This window comes from Chamaea fasciata, unplaced genomic scaffold (genome assembly GCF_029207755.1).
Source record: "Chamaea fasciata isolate MVZ Bird 193981 ecotype frontalis unplaced genomic scaffold, bChaFas1.0.hap1 SCAF_2, whole genome shotgun sequence".
Lineage (NCBI taxonomy): Eukaryota > Metazoa > Chordata > Aves > Passeriformes > Sylviidae > Chamaea > Chamaea fasciata.
Window position 1 is genome coordinate 4,291,245 of NW_027094087.1, and position 17,579 is coordinate 4,308,823.

General features: G+C 50.6%; 2 protein-coding genes and 2 non-coding genes across 8 annotated transcripts in view; 1 reads left to right on the forward strand and 3 right to left on the reverse strand.

The window, feature by feature from the left end:
* The window catches only part of MPZL1 (myelin protein zero like 1), a 35,645-nt gene extending 27,305 nt beyond the window's left edge, over positions 1-8,340 (reverse strand). For 2 of the 3 annotated variants that reach the window (XM_066207978.1, XM_066207985.1), the window contains exon 1: positions 8,230-8,340. In XM_066207978.1, coding sequence (XP_066064075.1) covers positions 8,230-8,338 — 109 coding nt within the window. In that variant the 5' untranslated portion in view covers positions 8,339-8,340. Of the gene's footprint in view, positions 1-4,860; positions 4,865-7,834; positions 8,012-8,229 lie in introns of those variants that run through there. The other variant, XM_066207987.1, reaches the window with a different exon arrangement.
* A 4,282-nt stretch (positions 8,341-12,622) lies between these two features.
* On the forward strand, positions 12,623-12,694 carry TRNAP-AGG (transfer RNA proline (anticodon AGG)). The gene has a single exon. It is a non-coding gene; the product is annotated as a tRNA-Pro (tRNA).
* A 406-nt stretch (positions 12,695-13,100) lies between these two features.
* Positions 13,101-13,172, reverse strand: TRNAP-CGG (transfer RNA proline (anticodon CGG)). Its single transcript has one exon. It is a non-coding gene; the product is annotated as a tRNA-Pro (tRNA).
* Positions 13,173-14,150: 978 nt separating this feature from the next.
* The window catches only part of RCSD1 (RCSD domain containing 1), a 30,411-nt gene continuing 26,982 nt past the window's right edge, over positions 14,151-17,579 (reverse strand). For 2 of the 3 annotated variants that reach the window (XM_066207991.1, XM_066207995.1), the window contains one exon: positions 14,151-17,254. In XM_066207991.1, coding sequence (XP_066064088.1) covers positions 16,556-17,254 — 699 coding nt within the window. In that variant the 3' untranslated portion in view covers positions 14,151-16,555. The remainder of the gene's footprint in view (positions 17,255-17,579) is intronic. The other variant, XM_066207994.1, reaches the window with a different exon arrangement.

A 17,579-nucleotide genomic window follows, 5' to 3' on the forward strand; every position in this document is an offset into this window, starting at 1 on the left:
AAAGCAGCCAGATGTTGGACAGAATTTCCACACAAAGAATTCCTTCACAGGAAAGCAGACCCCACGCCAGCAGTTCCACCTAGGAGCAAAGCACGGCATACTTCATAAGGACAACACCACCCAAGTATGAAGAAGACATGTGTCCAGCCCCTCCTCATGGAGACTGTCCCCGCAGCCCCTCTGCCACCACGACCTCGATGTCTGCACTCCAGGCATTTACACAGGACACAAAGCAACACAGAAATGATGACCAGACAGGGTCACACCAACCAATCTTGACATCTAAGTTTCAAAGCAACAAAAACTAAATTCCATTGCCTCCAAGGAGGACAGGAGAGTTTAATTCCACCCTCAAATGCCAATTCACCGGAACAGCTTTTAGCTGCTGCCGCAGCATCTCCCCAGGTTGCCAATCTTGTCAAGTAACCCAGGCTGCTGGAGGAAAGGGAGCTTCCTGTCTCCAGTAACACAGCCGGTCCTGCAGCTCCAGGAATCAGGCAGCACAGCTGTGACACCAGCCCAGGAACACCTACCACCTCCTGCCACCACGCTGCTGGAAACCTTCACTCCCCAGGCGGAGACGAGCATCTGCTAACGCAACCTTCACTTTCTCCTGGCCTCTTTTTGCACGTTCAGCTAAGCTCTGCCTGACTCAACAATGAGGGGGAAAAAAATAGCATCTTGTCACCCCAAGTGAAAGGAAAGCAGTTTCATTGAGAAGTCTTGAGCAGGCTGTGGCTAAGCTGTCAAAGCAGACAATAACATCCATGTATCTCAGCACTCCATACACCTGCTCTGACAGGACTTAAAAATAAGTCCCTGGAGTCAACAAACTTTGGTACCTCCTTCTCCTCCCACACTGCAGGGTCAGCTTTTGGCATGTTCCCCTCCATATGATGCAGAGCTGCTCATTGTTCTGCCAAGGAGCAGCAAAAGAACCGACGCTGAGATTTACTTTCAAAGCCCATGCTTTAACCAGAAATGAAGAACAAGCATGAGAAACAGCACAAAATGCCTGAGTTCCTTTGCCAGACAGGCCACAGATCTCTTGTTCAGTCCTGAGGAAATAATTTCACTGCTATGTCACTCTCTCATCTCATAAAACAGAGATGCTTGTAAAGGTGCTGAGACTATGAACAAGTAAGCAGTGTAGCTGCACAGCTTCATGCTCCTATTACAGCATCACCCATACGTCAGGTTTGGGCAGATACTCAGTCTTGAGGCAAGTAACTTCTCGTTACTTCTAGTACTTATCCCTGGGGATCATAAAGCAACACTTCCCTGCCTATGCTGCAGGCTGGGACACCGATCTGCAGCTCAGGTACTTTCCAAACCACACATCACATTTTTCTGCTCAACAGCCCTGAAGTGGTTTTCCTTCCATGCCCAAGTAGGTTTGCAAGTGTTCAAATCCAGGTAAACAGCTCTTGTTGACAAAGCCAAACCAAAGGAGTGGAGAACCCAAAGGAGGCGAGTTGAGTAAAGCTGCTCAAAGTGCAAAGGGCAACTGGAACAGCTGATGGCAGCTATTCTACCTCTAATCTTGCAATACTAACAGAGTCACCAACAAACACAGCACATCATTTTTTGGGCAGAAGGAGGGATGCCAGAAAACGGGAACTGAGATTACAGAAAGGCAGAAAAGACAGAAAAGTCTCCTTGAAATACACCAGGTTTTTCCCACAAATAGGGAATGGAGCTTGCTTAACTGAAGACCTCAGAGAAGCTGGGTAGACAACTCAACACATGGCAGAGAGAATAAAAAAAGCATCCCACCATCACAAGCATTTCCTAAAATTGCTACAGCAAGCCACTAAAACTCTCACAACTACTAAGGAAATGAGAGTATTAAGGATCAGAAGTTGTAGACAAAAAAACCCCACAACCGAACAACAGCAAAACTCAAACTCATGGAGTGGACGGTAGAGATTGACACATTGCTGGCTGGAACAAAGCTTCCCTCCAGGCTTTTCCCTTTTTTTGGTTATTAATACTATCTCAAGTGAAACTATGTTAAAAACACCAGTCATGTTGGCAACTGCTGATGGCATGCAGCATCTTTTTGACAAAAATCTATCAATAGCAGCATGGGAACTACCAATTTCCAAAACAAACTAAGCAGTAGAATTTAGGAAGTGGATAGGCAAATTTCATGAGGAGATACAGTGCAAAGCCTACATATCAGACATAGGAAGCTGCTCTTTTACAGTAATCAATCCACAAAGCTGCAACCAGCTCAGCCTATACACACCAAAAAACATCTGCAAAAGCTGCACTTTGAACCATCCAAGGTTTTAGTAGCATTCCACAAACAGTCACTCCCACCTGTCATCATTCCTGAACCAGAATCATGTCCGTCTCTTGCCAAGTACTGGTATTTTCACCAGCCTGAAAGGTGAGCACAGGATTTTTTTCCTGTATGCAGAGAGACTCGATTAAAACCTGCTAAATAAAATCCTACCACTTAACAGAGCAAGAATATAGACGACATTGCATCATCCAAATGATCACCCTCCTCAGCTAACAGGGTATTCATGCAGCCAATCTGTTCTGGTGTGACTAGAGACTTACTTCAGCAGATCAGGCAAATCCAAAGCCCTTGGGGGATCGGATTCCTTACCAATCTGAGGAGTGCTGAACACCTGCAGCCAGCTCTGGCACCAAGCTTGCAGCAGCTCACACTTACTTGCAAACTGAATTGCTGAGCAAACCCATAACCAGCTCTAACCTGCAGCAGCACAACCACAAAACCAAAAGGAAAAGCCCATGCTAAACATTTCAAAGCATTGTTACACAAGAATTTGTCAGTGGTGGTGCCAATTTAAATAGCTCACATGCACACTCAGAACAAGATGAATCTGAACAGGAACTAATCTGTGTTCAAAACAGCCCTTTCACCATTGTTTTCTTTCAAACCAGACCAACACCCTAGCCCAGTCCTCTGTGCTCTGTTTTGTCAACTGAGGAGGGTTAGGAAGCACCAAGTAGGAGCTGATTCAGCTGGTTTTTCCAGGGAACACCTCTTTTGTGAATAATTTATGGCCTTTCTTGTAGCACAACATCACTTTCCCGCTTTACACGTGAGCTGATTTCTAGAGCCATCCCTTGGACTGGAGCAGCGCCTCCCATCAAGCAAGATCCTGCAGGACCTTGATCTGAACACTTCAAGATACAGAAACCAGACAGATTTCAGAACTCCTGCTGCACATACAGCTTGATGGAATCTGTTACCAAGAGGGGGAGCCCTGCTCATCAACTTTCACTGGCACACATTAAAAAACAAGTTACTGAATAACAGGTGGCTTGCAGCCAACTCTCAACGCCTCCAGCAATGGTCATTTCACCCACCAGGAGATGACCTGCCCTGATTTACCTCCATCTCATGAACTGAAAGTGCCACCGACCACTGACAACTGCTACACTGCCCAGAGTTTAACCTTCCCTTAAGGATCAGAATCTCAGTCTGATTTGAAGCACTGAAGGTAGGGTATAACCAGTGTTTCGGGGCAAGTTCCCTTCGTGCCCCTTAACAGCATGCGTGCAAAGCATCAGTAAACGTGCCACAAAGCATCTTTTTCTGCAGGGTTGGAGGGAAGAGAGCTCACAAGAACAACCACAGCCTTCCAGCTTTCCTGATGCACTTGAAGCCAAAACCTAGCAGCAGCAGCGAGTGGAAAGTGCCAACTCAACAGATAGATGAAAATGCAGGAGCTGAAAGGCACAGCAGCCAAAGGGAACAATATACAAGGAGTGTGGGCTAACCCCAGCAGGCAGTTCAGCCCTGCACAGCTCCGGTATGATCAGGGAGAGAACTGGGAATGGAGAAGTGAAAAAACTCTAGGGTTGAGATTAAACATAGGGAAAGCACAAGCCATCACCCACTGCCTCCATCAGCCAGTGCGTGCTCACCACCTCCAGTTGGAAGATAAATGCTGCAATTCCAAACTCCTTTTCCCAGCTTTTATTGCACCCCTGACCTCTGTGGTGCCCCCCCAGCCCCCCATGCACCCCCAGCCCACCTGCTGTCAGGGAGGGGTGACAAACAAAAAAGGCCTCAGGGTGTGTAAGCCACTGCAAAACAGGTAACCAATGCAAAACATTGTCATCGAGGCTCTTTTCACCACAAGTCCAACACTTAGCACCATCCCAGCTATTAACTCTGTCCCAGATGAGTACCAATACCTTTATTTCATATAAACATTTTCCTTTTTTTTTTTTTAAGCTTATTCAGGACAAGTAACAGAAGAGATTAAGAGATTGGGAGGAAAAACTTTCTTTCAACTTGCTTAGCAAAAACTAGTGATGTTAACCCTGCCTTAGGATGCATTGCCACATCTTCTGCGCTACGGGTACTGCTTACTGCTAAACCCTAATCGGAGTAAACACTTGCTTTCCCACATGACTGCTGTTAGAGATAACAGTGAATCACTGCAGTTAGAGCTCCCCAAGCCTCTCCGCTGGCAGTAAAGCCAGTTCAGAACTTCTTGTCCTCTCCTGGCACAGCCTTCTCTTACACAAGCTATTCACATCCTCTCCATTGTGCTAATCATCTCTTGTGGGCTTCCACTAACCCAGACCACTAAAGCAATACAGACAAACAAACCACACACAGTAAAAAAAAAAAAAAAAAAAAAAAAAAAAAAAAAAAAAAAAAAAAAAGGATATATGCCATAAGGACGTAAATGTTTTAACAGAGAGAGCTTCCAGCTTTCTGATGTGTTCCTAGGATATCCTGAGTTAGTATTCAAAAGTTCAAAAAATGTAGTTTCTTGCATACAAGGCTGTTTATTTTGTTAATAACATGCAGGTGGTAGAAAGAGTAATGTATGCCATACATGATCAAACCACATCACATCCTACCACACTTGGAGAACTCCCACTACACATAAGTGCTAATAATAAGCTTTGGATAGATGACCTGATGATGGTCTAGATGGCACTTCTCCAGAAAAACAGTAAGTCTATAAACTACTCAGACTAAAATCTTTCAACACAAACAGCACAAGACATCTGCCATATAATACTAGGTTTCATTTTTTTTTGGTCTTCCATCTCAACTCTGTATGGGACACAAAATATCCAGCTCTGTCAGGAGAAGATGGGTCCACAGACAGGCAGTGCAACTGCTGTTTAATACACTCAATTTTAATTCAGATAACAAGCAACACAGCCATGCATGCTATTACTTACACAAGTAACTGTGAGAGACTGGCTGGGGACAAGAAGCATCTGGCCATTTCATCTCATTTTATCACCAAAACATCAAGGCACAGACTTTTCAACACACTCAAGAACTTTTTGCTGCTGCTGCAAGCAAGGTGAGCTGAGAGTTTATCCAGCTTTTGCCTTTGCAGAACCCACTGAGCAGGGCAGAGCAGGCAAGGCAGTTTTCCTACCTGCAGCATCAGTGGGCTGAGCTTGAAAGGACTAACAGCTTCTGACGGGGCTGACTACGGGAATTCTGACTAAACCTGGCACAAGCACGAAGTGAGCACTGCCACCCTGACTTACACTGTTATTTTCAGGAAACATTTCAAGCAGCAGCTGAAATGGGCTGGCGAGCTCAAAGCAGCAACAGGCACTTGAGCTATTTAACATCTCAATGCTCTGCTTGTTACTGACCCATGTGTATGTGCCCACGTGCACTTGTAAAAGGGGTAGTAGAGGAAAATAAATTTCAAAAAAAGCTGTGTTGGTATCCAAAAGAATAATAATAATAATAATAATAAATCATTATTCTTTCCAGTAATATCTAGACATTTTTTTGAGACTATCAGGAGGAATCAGGCACCACCCTCATGTCAAACACAGGCAGGATACCACTTCGAGTCATAATTACATGGCTTACAAATGCACAATTGCAAAATAATCCATTTTCTTGATGCTCTTGGCTGGTTGTTCCAGACTCACTCATGCACAGAAGAGATTATACCTAGATTAACTACTTATGCTACAAAATGTCCCAGAATCACAGACAGCACCTTTGACAATGATCCTTCATCCTCACAAGTAAATGAAGCAACGGGGCTTTCAGATGACTGAGCATAAAGAAGATGAACTCCTAACCTACACATGCAGGGGCACCCATGAAAATAAGCCTAGAACTGTGTTATCTGTGCTCAGATGTGAGGCAACAGGGCTTGGCAAAGCAGGCTGTGGTGTTTAATGGGGCCTGCACAGCACGCTAAGCAATATTTCTGTCTCACTGCAGGTCACTGGCCACAGGAGCAGACCTGCCACGGAGCATGTGAGAGGCAGAAGAGCAGACACCAGGCACAGCAGCCACGTGTGCAGCACATCACCCAGCCCCACAGCACACCTGAGAGAGGGAGCAGCTACAGCCCTCTGCAAACACCACTCCTGCCCCTGCCAAAAAAAGGCAGGGTCTGATTCCTGAACCTCTCCTGAGGGCAAAATCCAGCATGAGGAAAGGAAATGGGAAGAGGGTCCTTAAAAAAAACATCAGGAGCCCGAATGACACAGGCAAAAAGAAATGCATAGCACTGATTACCCAAGACTCCTCAGCACCCCAAACTCAGGGAAAGGTCATTTTTCCTTCCCATCACCAAACTCCTTTGGATATGCAAAAGGGGTGAAGAGGCTGCACTCTGATCACTTATTTCCATGCAGAGATGTAAACCTTGCTTTTCACAGCAGACAGGAGGATTAAGGATGTGCAAGGAGAGAAGAAGCCGATATGGGAATAAAATCAGACCTTCTACAATGATCTCACTACTCCCACCCACCCAGAGCATTACTGTAGCTGTACCTTTTGTTGTGGGCAGGGGAAATACGCTCCCTTCTTCTCTTGCCTCTGTATTTCCAAAGATCTCAGTTTTACTGTAATATATGCATATTTCACATCTACCTACTTAATCCAAAATACTAAGTCTGTCTCTGAAGATACACAGGAAGCCTTAGCAATCTCTTCTTTATTGCAAAATGCAGTCATCTTAAACAAATGCAAACAGTGCTCTTTGGGAACAGATTAAGGAAGAGAAATAATAACAGGAATTAGACATTAGGAGGAAGCTCTTTGCTGTGAGGGTTTAGGGAAGCACTGGAACAGGTTGATGAGGGAACTTGTGGATGCTCCATCCCTGGAAGTGCTCAAGGTCAGGCTGGATGGGGCTCTGAGCAATCTGGTCTATGGGAAGAGGTTCCTGCCCATGGCAGTGGGATTGGAAAAAGATTAAAATCTGTTCCACCTCAAACTATTCTAAAGTTCTATGAAGTGAATTTTAAGTTCCTTACCACTCAGCACAGCTTCTTACTTAACCTCTTCCTAGACAGACTTACAGTTTTCCAGACTTATGAACTGAGGAGGCATCAGGCTTCTTAATGTCTCCTACTGACGTACTTTGCAAAGTTTTACCCATTTAGCAAGTACTGCCAACCCAAAATATCCATCAGTGGATATTTGGGGTGTATACATAGTGGATATTCCCTCACTGTCCACGCCCAGCATCTACACACAGTGAGGTGGTGTCTGTAACTTTTCGAGTCCAAGTGATGCGTGGAACCCTCTGAGAACACAAGCCACAGCGGAGTTAAGCATCACTCTGGCCATTCCTATTGCTCCATAGCCTTGTACTCCTCACTGGAAATATTCCAGAACCATCTGGAGGCAATCCCGTGCCATGTGCTCTGGGATGACCCTGCCCGAGGAGAGAGGCTGGACCAGATGACCCCGCTGTGGTCCCTTCCAGCCCGGCCCGTCCTGCGATCCCGCACTTGCCCTCCACCTAAGCGAGTCACAAGCGCATCATCCGACTGACACAATCCGCCCTCCACCCAAATACTTCCCCACTGACCGAACCAAGCCACTGACCACAACCCAGCGTCCCCGTTCCTGGGTCACCCCGCGGCTCTCCCAGACAACGCCACCCGCGTCCCCGGAGCCAAGAGCCCCCGGCGGTGCCCGGTCCCGGGCCGGGCTCCATGATCCCGGGGATCTTTCCCAAGCCAATGGATTCTGTGGAACCGGCGCTGATACGGGGCCGCCGCGCATCGCTGCCCTGCCCCCCGCCGGCTCCCGGGGGCTTTGTCCCCGGCACACCGACCCTTCCCCCGGCCGGGACGGGGCTCCGCGGCCGCCGCCAGCCCGGCTCCGAACCGGGCGGGCAGCGAGCGGCAGAGCCGTGCGCCGCCCGCGGAGCCGCCCTCCGCCCCGGGAGCGGCGTTCGAGGGCCGAAGCGGCGGGCGGCCCTCCCTCGGTCCCTGACTCACCGGCGGTGAGGGCGGCGGCGATCAGCAGCCACGCCGCGCAGGGCCGCCCCGCGCTGCCTCCGCCCGCCGCCATCTTCCAGCCGCCGCCGCCTCCCCGCGGCGCCCTCATTGTCCGCCCCCGGCCCCCGCGGGTCCGCCCCCCGCCCCCTGCCCCGCCCGCCCATTGGCTGCCGCTGCTGTCCATCACACACACCCCCCGCGCCGCGCTCGCCCCGCCCGTGCCCTGCCCCGCTGCTCCGCGGCCATTGGACAAAGGAGCCATCAGTCAAGTCAACGTGACCTATCGGCGCGGGGAACGCGCTGTCCCGCCCCCCAGCCGGGAGCGTCGCTGGCGCCCCCCCGCGGCCGCCTGGCGGTGGTGCGGGGGGCGCGGGCGCTGCGGGGCCGCTCCCGGCCGGTGCATCCCGGGGGCACAGAAACGCTGGATCACGGAATCGCCCAGTCAGTGAGGCCGGAAAAGACCTGTGAGATCATCGAGCCCAACCTATGACCCAACACCACCACGTCAACTTGACCACGGCACTGACTGCCACGTCCCGCCTTCCCTTAAACACCTCTCCAGCACCTCCCTGGGTAGCCCATCCCAATGTCTCATCACCCTTTCTGCAAAGAAATTCCCCCGAATGTCCAACCTGGTGCACCTTGAGGCCGTGTCCTCCTTGTCCTGTGGCTGGTTCCCTGGGAGACGAGGCCAGATCCCTCCTGGCTCCTTTCAGACGGTTGTAGAGAGTAGTAAGGTCATCCCTGAGCCTCCTTTTCTCCAGGCTGAACATCCCCAGCTCCCTCAGCCGCTTCTCACAGAGCTCTGGCGCTGTCTGACATTTACCCTGCAGTGCAGGAAGCTTATCCAAGTGCCTTTGGAGGCACGGTACCAACCATTCCAGCTGCCACTGAACCCACCTGGACAATCACTGACGGTCACAAAACTGACAGTGGAGTTGTGCTCCCTGCAGCCAAGACCACCACAGGAGCTGTGGGGTGACTGTGGACCATAAGGTCCATAAGGTTTGATCTCCGCGGTGCGGTGCCCGAGCACCCTCAGCTATGGAAGACTCCTGCTGTGCATCACTCGGCCTGGTTTCCAACAGGGCAGTGACAGCAGGAGCAGACCCCGGTGCTCATTTAGTGCCCCAAACCCCCTGCCAGCCTCCAGTTTCCCGTTACGGCACCGGTTTGTCCCAAGGGAAGCGGGAGAGCGCTGCTGCAAGCTCTGAGCACAGACAGTGGTGGCTCCTCCTGCCCCCACAGAAATCCTGCCTGCTGTTCCCTGCTAGCTCAGGGAGCCTGTTTCAGCGTGCATTGCCTGTGAGCACAAGCTCCTTCAGAAGCTCTCCTGCTGCACCGTCACCTTTTGCCTTTCGCCTGAAAATACCCGCTTGGAATTCCCCTCGGCTTGCTGACTGGACTCCCAGCTACTACACGCCCCCTGAGACCAAGCTTTCATCCTTCCCTCTTCCTCCTCGCTTCCGAGAACCTCTCTGTTGTGCCGTGTTTTCCCAACCATGCATTTTAAAGAAGTTGCACAAGCTGAGTCATATCTCAAGGCTGTTGCTCACTGCATGCCTGAGCCTCCAGAAGCCTGTGGGGTGCTCTGCTCCTGCCCAGTGCTCCCTGGATGATCCCTGTGCCGGATCCCTGTGCCCAGATCACTGTGCCACCAGTTTCTATGCCACTCTCTGGACACTTTGTCACATCTGCAGGTGAAAGAGGCCACAGGAAAGGCCACCGTGTGCCATGCTCAGCAGGGCTGTGACAAAGCAAGCCTGCAGAAACACAGGCAGATTGTTTTCCTTCCAGCTGTGATGCCAGACACCACCTTACAGTTCTCATGGGATTTAAAATGTAACAGCTTATGCATCCATTATTTATACCCTAAGGGGAAGCTCTGAAGCACATTCCTCATCTAACTGTTGTACATGTTTTCCAGAAACCCAGCCTAGCAGAAATCCAGGGCACCTCTTGGGAATAAATATCAACAACACAGGCAACTCTTTGTGTTACAGGGAAATATCACCTCATTTGGTTGGCACCTCATTTGACTTCCCTTGTGGTGGGTGGGTCTTCAGCCAATTCATCAATACCCCTGCTTTCCAAATGGAGCAGAAACTGATAGGCAGTGACAAGACTTTCAATTCCAGCCCTTTTTCATCAATATTTCCTCAGAGCTCTTCCTTTCCACGGAAACTCCACCCAAGCTTACAGCTCTCCTGGGCGGCTGGAAGTTCTCTTACCAACATGGAAGCACTTCAGTACCCAGAGCCCACTGTTTACCCCCAGGTCCTTCAGTACTGCACAGTTTAAAACTGTCCAGGCCCCTGAAGAGGCCAAGCTTCACCATTCTGGGTATTTTTGCAAGATCGTAAACCTAAAATAATAATTTTTTTTAAACTGCATTTTTCTTATTCTCAAATTGACTGTCCTTCACAGAGCTCACACGTTCCCTTTTTGTTTACGAAACCTGATTTGGCCACATGCAGCCCTTGCCTACACTCTCCCTTCCTGGACCGAGCTGAGATCACACAGCCACAGGAACCGCCGTGACTTCCCTGTTTGCTCTGCAGTAATACAGATGTTCAGTACAGAGAACACCTGGGACAATATCTGGTCTACTTACAGCAGAACATTCTTCATCCAGATAGATACGATCAAATTATTCTCTTCTGCTGCTTTCAGAGAGGAAATGGGGTGCTGGGACAACTTAATTTGTCCCAATGAACATATATTGCATCTTCTTCCTTCTTGCTGTGTATGTTAGAAATTCAGACCTTTGTTATCCTTGTTATCCTTTGTTTTGGAGAGGTCTGTAGTAGCTTGCCACAGGGAGCAAGCAGGATTTTGGTGTTAAAAAAAAAAAAAAAAAAAAAAAGGGTAATAGCTTCTAGGAGGAGAAAAAATATATTTAGATTGATTTTACATTTTTACTGGTTTTGATTGTTTTCTCTTTAGCCTGCATCTCTGTACGTCCTAGAGGAATTGTACAGTATACAGTGTTTAGTGTGCAAAGATATGCACTCCTGCAAAAAATATCACACCAAACACGCTCATTTTGAATTAGCAATGGAAGAATGTGAGAGGAAAAGGGGAAAAACAACCAGGCTCTACTTGTACAAGAAAGCATTGTGTGTCCCTTACAGCAATATTTTTTTCTTCTGCAGGTTGGGAGAAACTGTGACTAGCAGATAACGCCACATTCATGTTTACTTTGGTTAAAGAGAAAAGCAGGGTTTTTTTCAAAACTCAAGAGCTGGCAGCAGCACAGTAATTGCATACAGACTTTGAAGAGTTTGGGAACTATTTTTTCACAGTCAGTGTTGTTGAGGCTGGAAGGGACCTCTGGAGATCACCCAGCCCAACCCCTCTGCCAAGGCAGGGTCACCTTGAGCAGATTACACAAGGAAACGTCCGGGTGGGATTTAAATATCTCCAGAGAGGGAGAATCCATGACCTCCTTGGGCAGCTGTTCCAGTGCTCTGGCCCATCAGCACAAAGAAATCCTTCCTCATGTTGAGTGGAACTTTTTGTGATTTATTCTGTGGCCATTGCTCCTTGTCCTGGCACTGGGCACCACTGAAAAGAGCCTGGCACCATCCTCTTGCCACCCACCTTGGAGGTATTTATCCATACTGACGAGATCCCCTCTCAGTCTTGTCTTCCATGACTTGGCTTTTTCATAATTTGATTGAGAAGAATGTCTTGGATCACCCATTATGGAAGGATAAGTGTTCTCAGGAAAATTTAGGATGGAAAAGGATGGGAACGAGGAGCCATTCCAGTGCTGAATGGGAGCTAGAGGGACAATTTCAGTCATGAGTCTTCCTGATAACCTTGATACATAAGAAAGCACATAATATGGAAGCAATTTGTCCTCCTGTCTCTCCCTCCTACCTTTCCCCCAGCTTCTTGGAATATATTGGACTAGAGGCAAAATTAGTTTTGAGAGTGTTACAGCAGAGAGGCAAAAGCCGAGGTAACACTGACCTCCACCACCACGACCAACATCAGCGTTCCAAAACTCTCTGTTCAAGCGGGTCTGCATAAAACCATCACCTGTAAGTCAGGAAGGTAAGGTTGCCTCTACTCGGCTGTGGTACAGTTTGAAATTATGAAAATAAACCACGAATCTTCCTCCCCTCACCGCGCTGGGGCTTGTGGCCTGGCTGCCGCGGTCCACGGCTCGCCGCGTACGAGCAACCTTGGCACCCACAGGGAGACAGGGCTGCCGCGGTGCCCGTCAGGAGCCCGGCGAGCGCCGGCAGCCACAGGGAAGCGCCTGGGCCCCCTCAGGAACCGGGAACACCGCGGGAATTGGGCCGGCCCGGGGCTGTCCCGGGCAGGGGGTGCGCGGCGCCACAGGAGCCTTCCTGGGCAGGGGAGAGAAAGTGCTAACCATGGCGGCTCGTTGGTCTAGGGGTATGATTCTCGCTTAGGGTGCGAGAGGTCCCGGGTTCAAATCCCGGACGAGCCCTGTTTTGTTTTCTTTTTTATTACTTTTTTAAGATTTTCTTCTCCGCATCAGCGGCGGCTCCCGCACACAGCGAAAGGACACGGACGGGACTGACAACGAGACCCACTCGTTCCGTTTTAGTGCAAAAAAAAAAAAAAAAAACCGCGTCAGGAACTCACCAAACACCGGCCGCTCCTCTTCGTCTCTCACCGGGCGCCGCTACTCCCGTTTTTCCCAGACAGATTCCCGCCTTCCCCCCTCACGGAGCCAGCGCCGCTCCCCGCCCTCCCGAGCGGCAGAACCCGGGCCCACCGTGCCGGCTGCGCCCCCGCGGCCCCGGCCCCGCTGCGGGCGGGCCCGAGGCGCAAAAGCGCAGCAGAGCCCCGCGGCGGCAAAAAGGGGAGCGCTCCCGCGCCCCCTCCTCAGCGGGCTCGTCCGGGATTTGAACCCGGGACCTCTCGCACCCGAAGCGAGAATCATACCCCTAGACCAACGAGCCGCTCTGTTGATGCTTTCCCAGCTCGGCACTTCACTGCCGTCCCGCCTCCTCCGGACCCGGCCGCTGTGTCTGTGCCTCTGTGGATCCGCCCTCGCCAACCCCCACCAGCGGCTCTGCCCAGCGCTCCGGAACACACCGCTGCTGCCCCCAACTGCGGGGGCTGCGGCTATTTCTCCCTGCTCGCCCGCTCCGTCTCCTATCCCAGGGTAATCCCTGGCATCGCCCTTCCCCCGACCCTACGGCTCCGCTCCTTAGCGATGGCTCCGCGTCCCCGCGGGGGCAGCAACGGTCCCCGCGACGCTCCGCTGCTTTTCCCCGCGCCGACTCCGCTTCCGCGCTCATCCGAGGGGCGCAGGAACGACCCAGCTTTTCCATTCCCCCTTCCACTCCCATTCCCGCTCCCGCTCCGCGCGCGCGGTGGCGCTGGAAGCCGGGCGCGCTCGTTCCCAGGGGATGGGGAGGCGGAGGAATGGGACACCCCACGCCCCCCCCCCCCCGGCAGCGGCTTTGGTTCGTCCCGCGCCGCGCCGTGCGCTGCGCCCCCTGGCGGTGCGCGGGGGGGTCTCACCGGGTCCCGGCGTGTCCCGGGTGCGCTCGGACCCTCCCGGGGCTGATCCACGGGCAGGACAAGCGCCCACGGGAGCCACAGGCATCGCCTTGGAGTTCTGAGCCCACGGCACCCTCCTGGTTGGAATCCCGCTTGTCCCTGATGTGCTCTGTCCCGCTAATGCTTCCTGACATCCTCATGTTTCCCGCTAATGCTTCCCGACATCCTCATGTTTCCACGCCCGTGCATCCCACTTTTTTCAAAAAGTCTTGTTCCGCCCTGTTCCTCAGTAGTTGCTCGCTCATATTAAATTAAAATTTTGAAGTCCTAATGCCAGTGGAAATCTCACCGCTTCTCTGCCTGCTGCCACCAGTTCTGTCCATTCTTCCTCGGGCTTCTGCATCTCTCCAGGAGGAAACAAAACACACGGATTTTTGTTTTGCTTTTATTCCACCGTTCATTTATTCTGTTTCTCCCCCTGATTTCCATTCCCGTGCTCGGGACACACATACACATTCTCTACACAGGCACACATATATCTGTATGTACAGTAAGGCACAACCACTCACATCCAGGTGGGACTCTCCGCTGAGAGAAGAAACAGGGCAGCCAGCGATTGCAGCCTGCACTGCAATACAAGCTAGAGCAAGCAGATTAAAATGGATTCAAAGGCAACAATGCTCCACGGCATGGCTCAGAAGGGTGTGGAGGTCGTGTTTGCTAACAAGCCCACGATAATTCAGAAGGGGAAGCGCCGCTGGCTCTCAGCAAGTGTGGCCTCAGTCCACGTCACAGTATGGACATTTCATTCCGTGTGGCCAACACAGCTTCAGGCACTGCTGTCGGGAGACATGTGAGGGTCTGACATCCATCTGCCCCCAAATACTCTCCAGATTAAAACTGTAGTGACTGCTAGCCCATGACTTTTAGTAGCCCAAGAGTGAACGCAAATCTAATACAGTACTTAGGAGGGACTGGCTGTCTGAGCTTCTCCAATTCAGCCAGGCAACTCCACTGGAAACTCAGCCAGCTAGGACTTCTTCTTCGACCAGCACAAAATTAATTGGCTGTTTCCAGGAAGCTGGGATGCTTTCTATACTGAGTGGCTCTTGGTGGCCACACATTAGAAGTTTCAGAACAGACTGGATAGGGTCTGGAAGTGAGAAAGACTGATGGGCAAGCAGCCCTTCTAAATCTGGACAGAAGCCCAGAGCCAGATAAGAGAACTCGCCCTGTTGACCTACTCAGCACATCTTTTCTTTGCATATGATCTGCTGGTTGTCGCTTTCCACCACACTAAAAGCACCCCAAAGCTGAAGCACACAGGACCTACCAGCCTACCACAGGTGGCTGTTTCACAGAGCAGCCCCACTTCAAAGGGATTTTATTTTTGTATTTTATATTTATATATTTTTATGATCAACGTTCTAGGAGTTTTCCCCGTGTTCCGGGTTCACACTGTCTGCCACAGAGCACACATGGAGAAAACATACTGTTTCCTATTGTTAAAACATTATTTAGTGAAGTTTTAGAACCCAGAGTACTTTAAAAGAAGCTACGAAAAAGGCACCATACGTGTATGTATGTACCTAACTGATGAACTTCATCTAAGACCAATGCAGGGGAGAAGAAAAAGACATTTTGGAGCAGGATGAAGAAGCAGAAGGATCGTGAGTGGTGGTGGCGGCTGTTGGCTCCAGGACAGCGGGTATCAGGTCTCTCAGTCCCCAAATATCACCAAGGAATGCCAGCCATCACCTGAGCTTTGAAATCTGAAGGGATTGCAAACAGTCTCCTGTTCCAGCTGTCCCAAAATATGATGGCGCAAAGCAGAGAGCCAGCGAGTGGCCACTGAGCTCTGTGATGAGTCTGGACCTCTGGGGATTTCTGCATTCTGCTCCTCTCCTGCCACTGAGGGTTTTCCAGTAGCTTCCATCTCGACTGGGTTAGATGGCTCCCATCCACATGTAAAGTCTCCTCTGCCCTGACTGGGTATGTCCTTTTGAGAGGGGAAAATAAGTAAGGAAATAATGAAAAATAATCATGGGTCTAAGCAAAGACAGTGCTGGGAAGTCCTGGGGATACTTTGGTGGTTTCTGTGCTAGGAGGCAAAGGTGAGCTGCAACCCGAGCTCCAGAATCCTTCCTTCAGCTGCTCCTTGCCAAACCAAGGAAGCATTTGAAGAGGAAGTGGCTGAGGTGAGACACATCCTCAGGCACCTGTGGCTATGTTATCTGTGGTTACAGAACACACAAGAAGGTGGACGGAAGAAGGCCTGCTTCAGCCAGCAGTCTGAAGCTTTTATTTCAGTGGCAAAGGCACAAGCTTGCGTGCTTTCAGAGCTGATCATGAAACTGGTGTGCCCTGGCTTTGCTGGCAAAGCTAACAAGCTAAACAAACGGGGAATATACATATGTACACATGTATACATACAACATGTGCACACATTTAAATATTTATATGTAAGCAGTCATATTGATATAGTGCATAAATGGTTACTGCTGAGGAAATGTGCTTTTTACTGCAAGAACTTTCAGACTGCTTTCAAAACAGCAATGCAGGAGGGAGCCTGGTGAGCAGAGCCTCTCCATTATACTCAATCCTGAGTCAGCTTTGCTTCTTTTCCATCCTGTCTGCAACATGACCCAGGAGGGCTGGTCGTTTTGAGTACCCTGTCTCACAGTCTCTGCAGGCCTGAGATCTGAGGCTTTTGACATGCGGGGAACAGCAGAATTGTTGTCGTGTTCTGTCACAGTTGCCATTTTTGCCAACAGCAAAACCCTCAGGTGGCTGAGGAGCCACCATCATGCTGGCCCATCTTACCTGTGTGTCACAGCTACGCTGTGCCCTGGTCCTGCGTGACTGACACTGAAGGCTCACTGGCAGTCCCTAATCCCACTGTATCCTGTGCCACTGCTGTTTCTTCCGAGTCTGATGCTCTCTGTGTGTCTGTGCTCTCACTGCTCTCCTTTGTTTCAGCTTCAGCTTCCTCCTTCTCCTTGTCCCCCTTTCCTTGTTCACAGGCAGTGCTTTGCTGCTCTTCTCCCCGGGGACTGTCACACATCCCATTGTTTCCAGAGGGAGGCTGAGGAGAGTTCTCCTCTCCTGGGGCATCCTGACACACTTCCTCCTCCTTTGTATTCCCTGTGTTATTCTTGCAAAGAGTAATTTCCTCTGCCTGTTTTTCCCCTTTTTCCCCATCTTCTGATTTACTGGATCCTCTCCTTGATGGGGGCTTCTCAGCAGACTCTGCCCGTTGCTTCTGCTCTTTGCTCCCTTCTTCTTCACCCTCTGATCTGCTGGATCCTGTCCTTGGTGCTGGCTTCTCGTCAGACCCTGCCTGCTTCTTTCGCTCTTTGCTCCCTGTCTCCATCTCCTCTGTCTTGCCGTTGGGCCCAAAGACCTCATCTTCCCTGGCACCATTTTCCGGAGAGGACAAGTTGAGCCCTAAATCTTCCCCGTCTCCGTACTCGGATAAAGATCTCCGGAACCTCCGGGAGGGAGGCCTGCGCTTTATCGATCCTCGCGTCCGCACCTGGGAGGCAGGAAAAGCAGACATTGAAGCAGTCAAGAGAGCGGTAATGGGAAGCAGGAAAGCACAGCAGAGGAAAACACCACGGGATGTACCAGCCTTTTCTACTCTTGGCAATTTGGTGGTTGAGGAAGGAGGCAGTACTCCAGCTGGTGATGGTGAATGCAGGTTACAGCTCCTCACTTCAGTGCCCAGCGCTCTGGTGACACCTGACAAACTGCTGTGCTGTGTGTCCCCTAAACAACCTCAGCCACCTCAGACATTCACTGGCATGTGGCACCGCCTGCTCACAGCACTCCCTGGCACCAGCAACCCCGTTACTGCCAAG